The sequence below is a fragment of the Pan paniscus genome, chromosome 6 (genome assembly GCF_029289425.2).
Source record: "Pan paniscus chromosome 6, NHGRI_mPanPan1-v2.0_pri, whole genome shotgun sequence".
Taxonomy (NCBI): domain Eukaryota; kingdom Metazoa; phylum Chordata; class Mammalia; order Primates; family Hominidae; genus Pan; species Pan paniscus.
This window is the reverse complement of record NC_073255.2, coordinates 140528375-140542567: the sequence shown is the minus strand read 5'-3', so window position 1 is coordinate 140542567 and position 14193 is coordinate 140528375. Positions and strand designations below refer to the sequence as shown.

Here is a 14193-nt window from a genome sequence, read left to right as displayed (position 1 = left end):
GAGACTTCTGCTTAGCAATGAATGCGGATATGTGGAATGGAGAAGCAGGGCACTGTGCCCTCATGGGAATCCTCACCCAAGGGCACATCTGCTCCCAGTCAGTGGGCATTTTTCCACTGAAACTAAGCAGATATGAATTTAAGCAAATAATCTATATCACGAAATCTAAGGAAAACCACCTCCATGTAAAAAAAAAAAGAAAAAGAAAAAAGAAAGCATTAAACTAAAGGACTAGGAACCAAATAAGTAAAAGGAAGCAACAGATTAAACCAACGGAGATTGTATAACAAGTATAATTGATATCCTCAACAGGATAAGGGCATACACTGCATTTGTGAAATTAGAACAAATTTTATGAGGAAGAAACAAAGATGTGAGAAATGGAAATATATGATTGTTGAAACAAGTTTAATGGATTTTTTTTCCTGAATATCAGTATAGGCAGAGCTAAATAACAAATTAGTGAGCTGGAAATTTGAGTATTGAAATGTTACTTCATTACAGAAAAAGAGATGTTAAGTATGGAGAGAAAGTTGCACTTCCAACATTAGAAATAGGAATTAAAGAAGAAGCCAGAAGGAATACATGGAATGCAATATTCAAATAAATAATTGAGGAAAGTTCCCAAGATTAAAAAAAGGAGAAGAAGAAGGAGGAGGAAGAAGAGAAGGAGGGGCAGGGAAGAGGAGGAGGAGAAAGGTATAGTGGCTGTGAGTGAAAGTGTTTAGCAAGATGAATGGAAAAGTAGCCAGTCCTAGATAATCAGGGAGAAATTTTAGAACACCAATAAAAGAAAATTCTAAACCCTCTAGGTAAGATTTATTGTACTTTCCTTGGTAGCATTAAGCATTTTTTTAAAGGAAGCAGTTATCTTGAAGTTCTGAAAATTATTTGAGTTGTAAAATTCCTTCTCCAGCCAAATATCAAGTATTAGGAAAAAACAAAAACTGTTATAGACACACAGGATTCAGAAAGTTTACCACCCTCTCTGAAAGATTTACTGCAAGATACGTTCCTGGAAACTAATCCAAGAGGAAGATGAGATATTCAAGAAAGAGTAGTAAACAAGTAAAAAAGTAAAACTTTTAGTTCAGTCTAAATAAGTATGGATTATTTGAAAACTTTAATAAAAACTTGGAATTAAAACCCAGAAGATTGCAACATGAAAAGTATAGAAGGTGGCTGACAGGAAAGGGAGCAGAAAAAGGAAATAAAATACTGCCCAAGTTCTTAACCTGTTTAGAATGAAACTGTAGATCTTGGTTAACTCTTAATGTTAATAGAAAACTTTAAATAAAATATAAGTATGTGTGTTAAAAAATAGATAAGCCAGATAGAGGTTATATAACTTCTAAAGCATTAGGTTAAAATTAGAACAAAGAAGACGGTTCAGTAATGTCAGGAAAGTGGAAAAAATAAACAATAAAATACAGGGTAAATAGAAAATAGAAAACAATTTGTCAGGAGCCAATTCAAACATACCAGTAATGTGATAAATTAGAGTGAGTAATATTCACTTATTAAATGAGATTCTCACAGTAAGTTTTGAAAAATAAGCTGTATATTTGCCCTTATGAGAGACTTAAACTAACATAACCAAAGAAATAGAAAGTCAAAGAGGAACTAATATACCAGACAAATGTAACAGAAGCAGCAAGGAGGCATATTAAAATAAGATAGAATTCAGGTTTCAGCATTAAAAGGACCAAAAAGGGATATTTCATGCATCAGTACATGTAGAGCACTTTGCATAAAGCATGGCACATAATAAACAAGTTAAAAATTAGTTATTATTCAAAACCTAATCACTATCAGTAATATGATATGGCCAAAGTGGTGCTCAAAAGAAAATTATGCTAATATTAATTAATTAGTGAGATATAAAAGGTTAAACACAAAGTTAAATAGCCAGTGAAACCTAAATCATTCTCTAAACAAGAAATATATTATTGGGAAAAAAACAATATTAATTAAAAGAATTGGATATGCTCAAAAACCACACAAGTGCTAAAATGGATCAGGGTAAACTTGTTCCAAGCTGTTAAAAGAGATGTACTACTTCCTCCTTTTTCTGATTTTCTTTTGACCTAGGTGCTAATATTGCTTTCTTTTTAAGCTAATTGTTTTTATAGTTTAAAAATAAAAACAGTAATTTTTCAAATGACAAGTATGTAAGTTCTCTATGCCAGAGTTGTTCTGGAGCTCCTTCATAGAAGTCCTGAGCCCTTCTTTAATTTACAGCACATTTCCACGCCATCTTTGCTCTTGGCACTGCCATACTTGAGTTGGTTAATAGGCCCCCAGCCCCATAGTAGCTGTCCATGTGAGCATCCAGAATGCAGCAACTGACTCCCTATCCTTGTTCCCAAGAGAGAGAACCAATGAATCTAACACATTACCGGGAAAAAACAAATTTGCATATAGAGCAACAAAAACAATCTCCATTGTAGCCCTTTTGATGTAAGTTGATACTTTTATTAAAAATAGGCTGAAATTTCTTTAGAGCTCTTCGGAACAGTTTAAGCATCTTCTTATTTTCCACAAATTATCCCTTCTTAAACTAAAATTTTAATTCATCCTATCCAGATGAATTGTTACCTCTGATTTAGAATATATTCACAAAATTAAGGCTATAGAGGGATTTTATGTAAGCTTGCAATTCAAGGTAAATGAATTGAAGGTAGTGTGGCAGTCTGAGTTAACATTATATTAAGTGGGTTTTGTTTTTACAGTCATGTTCACTTTTATTAAAGTAAAACTTAACCATTTAAATAACATAAATAATAAATTTATGGAGCCCAGATATATTGTAGCTAAAATCTTAAACAGTGCTAAAGACCTACAGGTAGATAAAGTACAGACAGTTTATCTTTTGCTAAGTATATCCTTGATTAAAGATTGCTTGAGCAATAACGCTTTGCATACTGTACTGCAACTTCATCTAAGGTTGTTTATTAATTATAGCATGAAAAAAGTAAAAACGCTCATTATAATTTAGAAGTTCATTTGAATTACCACTTTGACTTATTTTTAAATGAAAATATCACTACATTTTACAGGAGGAGAAAAGGAAACCAACATTTATTGAGATTCTGTAATGTCCCAGGCAATACATCATTTTCTCTAAACAATCTCTAGTCTAGGTTATATTACTGTCTTATTAATGAGAAAGCTGGGTGCTTTCTAACCGTTCTGAAGCCCAATATTCTTTATTAGTGTTGTTCCAACGAGAGTGTAAATAAACATGCATGTCATAAAAACCTAAAACAAAATTAAATTCAAGAGGAACCAATTGAAGAGAAGAATCTTTGAGATGTAATGCATTCAGGGAAGGCTTCATTTTGAGCTCATCCTTTTACCTTCACCTAAGCTGTTCTGCTAGAGGTAAAACCTATAAATGCAATGATAGGTGGAGAAGGCTTCATTCAAAGTATACATCTTGCTAGACTTCAGAGGACTCTTACTAGAGATAAACCTCATGAATATAAATGAATGTGGAAGGTCTTCACCTATGGCACATCCCTTATTAAAGAGCAGAGCATCCATCCCAAATATAGACCTTATAAATGTAATGAACTTTTTCAACCTCAGAGAATTTATATGAGATTTTTTTAAAAACCTTATGAATTTGGTCAATATAGGATCTTATAGGCAGGCTTTATTCTGGATCTTAGTTCATACCTAAAGTTGCCAACTTTAGGTGTTTTAATATGTTCTGGATAATATAATTTAAAAATTCATAGAAAATATGAAATGTTCCATTACTTTTAGTGCCTTTTATGCTAATATTAGTAGGGAAAGGATCTGGCTAAGATATTATATCTCTAATTCCTATGTTCATATTCTTAATATTTTCATCAACCTATAATGAGATAATTTAAATTTTCACTCTGAATTATAATTCATATAAACTGAATGCCTGACTTTTTCCTGGAAATTATTTGCTTACTGCAAAGAAAATGAGCAAAGTAAAAGTCTAAAATTTCCCCCCCATGCTAATTCCCATTCTTCACTGTTAAACTGTTGGCATATAGTCATTCAGAAATTTTTCTATGATGATACCAAAAAAAACCCGCAAAACACTAGAATCACATTTTGCATATTATACTTCAGCTTGATTTTTCATAACTTAACATATTATGAAAGTCCCTTCTAGTCAATAAATATAGATCTTCATTATTTCACAAAGGCCAGTTAATCTAACTGAACCCCCTGTTGATAGACAAAGAATATTGTAGTAAACATTCTTGTGTGCTTGTTAAAATATTTCTGAAAGGTAAGTTCCTAAAAGGAAAAGGAAAACTAGATAATCAGATGTGTATGCACACATATACATACTTATGTAGGTATATAATTTCAGTTTTGGTAGTTATTGCCAAGCTACCCTACTGAGAATACATATCATTCTTAAAAGTATTGAAGTGTGGACTGGTTAAAATATAATTAATCCTAGTTACAAAGCATTCCAAAACACCTGATAGAGAAGACCATCAGCTTTCCAGCTAAGACACCTCTTTACATTATTTTTTGCTTACAAAAATATTACTCTTTTAATGACAGAAAAAACAGAAAGCCTTATTTTAAAAATATAAATTAAATATTATTGTGACCTTGCTATCTCTAAGGAACAGAGTTGCCTTAAGGCATTTTATTGATTAGAAAACTTTTTCTGTGCTCCAACTTCACCTCACTCTATTTGTAATAAATAATAGATACCACTGTATTTATAATAAATAAGGTAAGGGCTTTTTAATTTTAGAATTAATCATAAAAGAATAAATATAAATTGCTGCATTGTAGAGAGCTCTCTCCCTCAGGCAGACATTCCTTCAAATGCACTTCACATAGAACTGCATTTCCTTGGGGAAAGCATAATTTAAACCACAGAGAAGTAACATACCTTTGGAGGAAAATTGCCATGCCATCCGAGATGTTGACAGAACTATAGAGCTCCTCAAATAACCACTACTGGTCTCAAAGATTTGGTTATATTATAATTTTACTTCATGTAATTATTATATTTGGAGAGAGTCAGGGACTATATAATTTTTGTAACGGGAAATGACCACAACTTTGTGACCTTGTAAATTGGGACTTTGAAGTCTGGGGAGTAAAGACTCTACCTGAAGTCCCCCAGTAGTTGACAGAGCTCTGGGATCTCCTTAAGGATACTTGGCCTCCAACCATGTTTGAGCCAGTGTTTACACAAATTCATGAAAGAATGAGCTTGTGCTATAACAGGCTCCTCCTGAATTTTTAATAAATGCAAAGTAAGTTATTCAAAGCAACAGGACTTTTGCAAAACATGAATCTTGTAAAAATTCAGTAAAGCAGATTTATCTCTGCCTCTTTCTCTTCAAAGTAGACTAAACTTCCCATTTTACTTGATTATAAATATTTGGATTTCTAAAGGAGTAACTTCACTTTTGTTATCTTCCAACAGTTAGCGTGGGAGAAATAAAACCTAATTGAGAGAAAACAATGGATATGTCAGACTTAAATAAAGATCGAAAGTTATTATACGGTCTGAATCATATCTCACACAATGTTGTGGTAGAAGTGATAATAACTCATTTAAATTAATCTAGAAAAGTTTTTCATTTACGACAAATAAAAGAAAAAGACTACTAATCTCATTTCTCACTTAAATAGAAGGTTCTTTTAGTCCATGAAAATTCTTTTTCAATTTAATTTTTCACTATAATAATACCCTAAAGCAGATAGATATCAAAAAGGAGTCATCATCTGCATCATTTATAACCTTAACTTGCTTTGTGGATCAGTAGGCTGAGTGGTTTAATTGGGATAAATGGAGCAAGCAAAAGACCAATGAACCAGTGTGAAATTTTCATGTATGCGTCAAGAGAGGCTCCTGGTTAATTTGCGAATGATGCAATACTATTAAGAGCTGTTTCAAAAAGTTACTATTCCATGTGCTTGCTCCTTGAATGATTGATGTAATCTGTTAAAATTTTTTAAAAGAATTTTCTAATATTTTTGTCCCAAATCTATTATAAACTGGATGGTTCAACATAATCATCCTGGCATACATAATATCCTTTTTACAACTGTAAGAAAATCAGAGCAAATCAAGAAAGAAAAGATCTAAATTTTAGAGCTGAACAGGTGGTTGGCCTTAGGCAAGCCACTTACCCTTGTGTGTCCCAGTTTCTTCCAAATGTAGACCAGTTAATTGTGTGAATAACAAAGGCCAAATTAGACATGGCCAGAAACTAAAGAGAAATCGGTTTTAAAATGTCAAATATTTCAACTTTTTAAATATTAAACACAAGATCAAAATATCAAGCTTCTCTCATAAATTATACAAAGTATACAATTATACATATATAATTATATGTCATACCTTTTATTTTACTTGAGACAGAGTCTCCCTCTGTCACCCAGGCTGGAGTGCAGTGGTGCAATCTCAGCTCACTGCAACCTCCCCCTCTCGGGTTCAAGCCATCCTCATGCCTCAGCCTCCCGAGTAGCTGGGATTATAGGTGTGCACCACCATGCCCGGCTAATTTTTGTATTTTTAGTAGAGACGGGTTTTCGCCATGTTGGCCAGGCTGAACTTGAAATCCTGGCCTCAAGTGATCCGCCCACCTTGGCCTCCCAAAGTGCTGGGATTACAGGCATGAGCCACCACTCCCAGCCTGTAATGTATTTTAAAATAATTCACATATCTCCTTTGATATCTGTTGCCAAATGTGTGATATTATAGATATATGCTATTTGTTTGGTGTTCCTAAAAATTATTTCCCTGGATAGTCTTTGCTTTGAAAATAGAATTAACTAATTCTAAAGTAAGCATACATGATAAACTTTGTGCAAGGAATAAATATACATGTTTTCAAAAACTAGAATGATTAAACATTTTACCTAAAATAGCTGTAATTCTGTTTGCATATCATGACTTCCAACAAAGTTTGGCTGCTTAATGAAATTTAATAAAACTACTGTCCATATATTGAGAACTCAGCCTGTGGCCTAAATATATTGCTTAGAGACACTTTGATATATAAGCTTTGGATGAAGAAATTATGGCTAATAAACATTATATTTATTTTCCTGAAAAGAAACATATCTTCTTGCCTTAGGATAATTATTAATATTAAGTAACTAACAATTGTTTTTATTTATAAAATTGCTTTTTATATAATAAAGTCACCAAGGATATTTAGAAACAAGAAAAAAGTTAATAACCAGACTACATTTAAAAATTGATTATTTAACATGTTAAAATAAGTTGAACCTACTCTAAAAGAGAAGCTTGCTGATTTGAAAGATGACATCGACCTTTAATTTGTTAACACTCCTGATGACATAATTAAATGAGAGCCTAAAATGAACTAATTAGCTTACCTCTTTTAGTTCCCCATCATTGCTAATAGTAATCAGCCAGCTGAAAATTTGAAGCTGTGACAACAAGGCTGGCTGAGCTCATGCAATTCCTTTTCCTCTGCAAATCCATAGAAATGTTGGATCAAGTATGATAATTTTCTTCAATATGTAGCCCTAGGATAGGGGAGGAAATGAGCAGATACCTAAAACAAAGGGAAATTAAAAACCTGAGTAATAAGCCTTTAGCTGAAACTTAGGCAGTTCAGGATGGACTGAACATATGTAATCGAAGGCTGAAGATTAGAGTTAAAAATACTCACACAGGATCTTTGGCAGATGACAGATAGCACTGATACTCTTGTATAAATATGGGACCCTGAAGAGCTCCTTCTCCATAAAGAAGTAATTAGGATAACAACTTCTCTCATTGATTCAAGTGTGAAAAAAAAATCTCCCAGAAGAATGGAAACTCCAAACAAATGTGAAATTCACATTCATTCCACCCAGGTGGTGGGAAAATTCTAAACTAAGGAATTAATGTAAAAAGAAATTCAGGACCAGGGAACCTCCAAGATGCTCACAAACGCAAATGCAGAACCCCTTTGTAAAAATATTTCTTCTACACAAAGTGTGTAAAATTAACACTGGAAATAAGTCCACTAAAGTTGAGCTCACAACAAGAATTATGATCTGTGTGATTTTATGATTCACCAAAAAGGACAGTCATCAGATATGACAAACAGAAGAATAAGTGCATTCCAATTGAGATAAGAGAGATATGAGATAAATATGATTAAATGATTTAAAAGATTTTTTAAATCTAAGTCATTTTGAAAGAAGAGGGTACTATGAGAAAAGAACAAGCAAATATTAAAAAGAATCAAAGAAGTGGGGCACAGTGGCTGACACCTGTAATCCCAGCACTTTGAGAGGCCAACATCGGTGGATTGCTTGAGCCCAGGAGTTTCAGACCAGCCTGGGCAACATGAAAAAACACCATCTCTAAAAGGAAAAATACAAAAATTACCTGGGCATGATGGTGCCTCCTTGTAGTCTCAGCTACTCTGAGGAGAGCCTGAGGTGGGCGGTTCGCTTGAGCCCGAGACGTTAAGGCTACCATGAGCCATGAATTGCACCAATGCACTCCAGCCTGAACAACAGAGCAAGACCATTTCTCAAAAAAAATAAATAAATAAAAATAAAAAATAAATCAAAGAAAACTTTTTAAAATGAAAAATACAGTGATAGAAATTAAGTATTAACTATAAAGGTAAAAATATAGAAACAACTGAAAAGAGAATTAGTATATTGAACTAGAGACAGATCTGAGAAAAAAACACATAATGCAATATAAAAAGAAATAAAGATTAATTAGAGAGTGAGAGACACGGAGAATAGAATATGACATTTCAATACAGGTCCCATAGAATTTCCAGAAAGAATATAGAATGAATAGAGGATAGTTAATATTTGAAAAGATAGTGACTTACATTTTTGCAGACCTGATTAAAGGTTTGAATCCCCAAACTGACAAGGTACACCAAGTTTCCATAGAATAAATAAAATAAACCTACACCTACATACACTGCAGAAAAATTTTAGAATACCAAAGACAAAAAAGCAACCAGAGAGAAAGACAGATTATTTACAAAGGAGCAACAATTCAATAGATAACTTCTTATCTCTAACTAAAGAGAGATCGGATTCTTGTCGAGATCCAAGCAGGGTTTTTAATAGAACTCAACAAAGTGATTCTAACATTCATTAGGAAGAGTTAACAAGGGCAAGAGTAGCCAAGACAATTGTGAAGAAGTGAAAGGTGTGGCTGAGGGACAGAGGGAGCTCAGCTATCGAGAGCTATTTTACATATACAGATTTTATATATATATATACACACACACACACACACACACATACCATATGTATGATATTTAAATTGGTTTGGACACGGAGATGGACATATAGACTAATGGAGGAAAAAAGAGAGGCAAGTTAATTGTAGAAACAGACTCACGTTTATAGGGGATTGTTATGTGACACAAGTGGCATTACCAATAATTAGGGCCAACGGTTAACAGTTCTGGAATAAATGGCTGTCTGTATAGAAAAAACCATATTGGATCTCAAACTCATTCCTTACCTCAAATCAATTTCAGGTTCATTAAAACCACCTAAATGTGAAAAGCAAAGCTTTAAAACTTTTAGAAGAAAATATAGACGAGTATCTCTATGATTTGAGGGTAAGGGAGAATCAGATAAAAAAGGCACAAAGCATAGAGAAAAGATAGATAAATTCTACTGTATTAAAATTAAAACTCATCCATACATCCAACGACACATAAACAAAGTGAAAAAAAGTACAATACAGATAGTCAAGAAAAGATTACTACCTGGAATATATAAAGAATTCAAATCATAAGAAAGTGAGAGAAAGAAAAGAGCGATCCTAATACAAAATGGACATAAATAGGCAACTCAAGATAAGAGTGACCCCAACTGGCCAATAAACATGAAAATATATTTAGCCTCACTACTAATCATGTAAATGCAAAGGTGAGATAAAATTTCATAATCATCTAATAGGCCAAATTTTAAAAGCTTGACAAAATGAAGTGATGGCAAGCTTGTGGGGAAACAGGAACCTTCTACCCTCCTGGTGGAAACATAAATTTATCCAACAATTTTGAAGAACAATAATGAAGTACCACGTTGCCCAGCAACTCCACTTCTAGATATACACTCTACCAGCCTTTCTCAGCAGAGATTCCTTCGTGATAACCCCAGAACACAGAAAATGATCGGCTATGCCCTCAATTCTCCTAAAGCTGGTGCACCTGTGATTCTAGAGACAACGGAGAAAAAGCAATTCACTAATATAATGGGTGCCTTGGGGCATTAGGACTCATTTCTCTCACAGACACCAGTTAAGAAAGGCTGATGGGGAAATTCCCACATGCATATGTAAACACACAAGGACCTTTTATATAGCATTGTTAATAATAACAAAAAAGATAGAAATGACCTAAATGTCTATCAAAAGTTTATGGTCATTCCCCCAAACACCAGTTTATGACTTCTGTTTTAGCCAACATGTATTGGAAGGTTTTTGTTTGACTAGCTTCAGAGTCCTCTTGAATGTGGTGTGCTATAAATACCTGTTCCCCTAACCATGGAGCTGTCTTTGACCTTCTGCTTTGTTTTCACTTCTCACTGACACAACTGGGACTTGGGTAGCAACAGATGGGTCCGCCTTGAAAAGGTGAGGGAAAAGGAATCGGACAGATGGGTAGCAAGGGTGGAGAAAGAGTATGAGTAAGGGAAGAGGCACCTGGGGCCATAGAGGTCAGGCCTCTATATAAGACCATTCATTTAGGCCTGCGAAACTTTAAAAGAGATTTAAACCTGAAAACCTCTCTGAATATTTTGGGCATTTAAAGTGTGTGCCTAGAACCTAGGCCAACAGAGAAGCGAAAGACCAGGTGGTCATTGCAGGGCTTGGATCTAGACAGGCAGATGGTGTAGCAAATATCTAAGGGGAAGAGGAGGCTGAACCATCAGAGCTATGACTGTAAGTTGATTCAGTACCAAAGCCTAAGCCTGGCAGCAATAGTAGCAGTAGGCATTAAGTACAAGTACAAGGGGACTTTGAGTGGAAGTGGTGGTCAGACCTGCCTGACGTGTGGTCGGGAGAAGAAGAGGGTGCTTCCCAATGTGCCAGTTGAAAAGGCTGCTTTCCAGTTTGTGCCAATTTGTGCTAATGGCATGAATTGTCTCAGAGGACAGGGCAAGGATGTGACTAGAGAAAGCAGAGGAAAGTGAGGACAGGATACAGTCAGGAAACTCTACAGGTTTTGTTTATTTTCTGAAGATGGAATCCCTTAATCCCGCCATCGCTCAACAAGAATTATTGAGGATCTGCTGGGCGTTGAACACTGAGCTAGGGTCTCAGGACACAAAAATAAGACGCAGATCCTGTCTTAGGAGCTGACATCAGGAATAAAGAAAGGCATGTAAAGAAACAATGGCAGTGTACTGGGAGAAATTAGATCACAAAGGAAGAATCTAACAGTCTGAGATGGAGTGGTGGGGCTGGGTAGGAGGAGCCAGGAAGTTTGGGAAAGACTGTACAGAAAGGTGTTTGATATTTCAAGGACATCTTAAAGAATGACCCTGAGTTTGTTTGATAGACAAAAAGTTAAGATTCAGAGGGCTGACAGAGAATGTTTTAGTGACTTTGAATTCACATTGTATGGCAGAAGAGTTTGGGTACAAGGCAGAAGAGGCATGGTACAAGGCGAGAGATTGTGCTAGAAATGTTCTTGGGCCAGGCCAAGAAGGACTGCATATTCTGCATTAAGGAACTTGGAATTTGTCCAGATAGCAATGGGGGAGCCCCTGAAAGACTTTAAACAAAGGAGAGATGTAATCATGTATGCAGTTTAGAAATATCACTGAGTGTCTACTAAATAGAGTCTGAACTCCCCTCTTTCCAAACTCTCTATGGATTTGTTCCACTGTACTATTCAAATGTATTTTTTACTCTCCCCTAACACACATCCTCCACCAAGGTCTATTGATTTCTGCACTGTTAATAGTGTCACCCATTTCTTTTTTTTTTTTTTGTGACGGAGTCTCGCTCTGTCACCCAGGCTGGAGTGCAGTGGTGCAATCTCAGCTGGCTCACTGCAACCTTTGCCTCCTGGGTTCACACCATTCTCCAGCCTCAGCCTCCCGAGTAGCTGGGACTACAGCCATGCACCACCACACCAAGCTAATTTTTTTGTATTTTTAGTAGAGATGGGGTTTCACCCTGTTAGCCAGGATGGTCTCAATCTCCTGACCTCGTGATCCGCCCGCCCCGGCTTCCCAAAGTACTAGGATTACAGGCGTGAGCCACCATGCCCGCTGGTCATTCCCATTTCTTAGCCTATGCTCATGTGATTTCGTCAACACATTATGCAACTGTGGTAAGAGCATAGGCTCTGGAGTCACACTGCATGGCTTTGAATACTGTCCTCTTCCTTTGCTAGTCATTCTTAACCTCTCTTCATCTCAGTTTCTTCATCTAAAATTGGGGTAGTAATGGTGACTACCTCATAGGGTCACTGTGAGAATTAAATGACTTTAATGTGTAAAGGCCCTAGAAAAGGATCTGGCCAGGTAGTTAGCACTCAATAAAAGCCAGCTATTTTTATTCTCTTCTACATATCCAATTATCTGTTTGATGAGACCCAGTTTAAATCCCATCTCCTTTTTGAAAACTTGCTAGACTTTTGCCAATTCTTATGACTTTTCATTTTATTACTATTTTCAATAGGTAAAACATCATACAAGTATTTATATTATGAGTCTGTCTTTTATAATTCACTGTTTCCTTAGTTCATTGATTTCCCAACTCAACTATAAGTACTTAAAGAATGAAAAGTATCTCAGTTAGGAGCATGGCTCTGATCACAAGTAGACACACCATATACAAGATTGATTAAATTCATCCCTCTACAGGAAAACTATAACTGTGAATGTAATGTGTTTAAAGTGTATTCACTACCTAAAATTTGCATTTAAAGTTTATTCATTACCTAAATAAAGTGCCATATCTTTATTTCAGAATTATTCATTACTAAGTAAGTAAGTGTCCCTCACTAAAAACTAAATGTTATTCTTTATTAAGATTTGGCTTAATATTCTAACTCTAACTCTTAATCCCCCTTCTTTTTAGATGGGATGTCTTGGGAGCTGTCATTGGTACAGAATGTGGAACGATAGAATCAGGCTTATCAATGGTCTTCCTCAAAGATGGAGAGAGGAAATTATGCACTCCATTCATGGACACTACCGGTTATGGGAACCTGAGGTTTTATTTTGTGATGGGTAAGTACATTTTCACAAACTTTGTTCACCGTGGGGCAAATCCTAGGCCAGCACCTATTCCTGAGGAAGTAAGATTGTTTGTTGTCAACTACATAAAATGAAAATTCATGAAATGTGAGCTCTCCAGACAGAGCAGAAGCCTGTGGTACTCCCCCGTGTTTCAGGCCAGCCCCGCTGGAGCCAGCCTAAAGAGATCTAGTCATGGCTTGCCATGATGAGGCCTGAAGAAGAAATGCTATCATACCTTCCTTCCACCTCTCCCTCCATGGTCATAGCTGAAAAGACAATGAGAGATAAGCTAAAACAAAGCGATTTCTTTTTCCCAGCTTCCCCCCAAAAATAGTCATCAAGGTGAGCCTTTGTTTTCATGAATATCTCATCATTGCATAACTCTTTTGTAGTAGGAAGCTGAGAAATTTAGGTTAATACTTTAATAATACTCTCTATTTTCTAATATGTTTGCAAACACATTAAGAAAAACGTGTTCATAAGTTATAGTTTTCTTCAAAGTATTGTAGAGCAAATAAAGATAGTTGGAAAATTACCCAAAAAGGAGTTAGAAGGTTGAACTTTGTGACCTCCAAAGTTAATCCTTTTAGTCAACAAGAGCCACAGTTACATATTCTCTCACTGATGTCATTCCAGAAATGTGAGTAGGTGTCACATGCCTTCTTTGTTGAGTGACTGGAAAAGCACAGGCAATATCTGGAAGTGAAACAGGAAATAAACACTGTCTACGTTTGAACTTACTAGCAAAGATGTCAGTTCATCAGGACAAACAGATCTCCTGAGTCTAACTTCAGCATTGACGATTTATTTCTCTTGTATTCCTCACTTCACCTTTTTGATAATCATACAGCTCAGGGTTGCATGGGAAACCTCAGATTGTATCATGCTCTCAAGCATATTACCTATGTGATGCTAACTCATTTTCCATAATTATCTGTTTGATAACAGAGAAATTGTGCATATAAA

At 35.4% G+C, this 14193-nt stretch overlaps 1 protein-coding gene across 3 annotated transcripts in view; it reads left to right on the top strand.

The window, feature by feature from the left end:
* The window catches only part of RELN (reelin), a 520521-nt gene that overhangs the window by 310516 nt on the left and 195812 nt on the right, over positions 1-14193 (top strand). For all 3 annotated transcript variants that reach the window (XM_003825720.5, XM_055114793.2, XM_063606317.1), the window contains exon 12: positions 13067-13218. In XM_003825720.5, coding sequence (XP_003825768.3) covers positions 13067-13218 — 152 coding nt within the window. The remainder of the gene's footprint in view (positions 1-13066; positions 13219-14193) is intronic.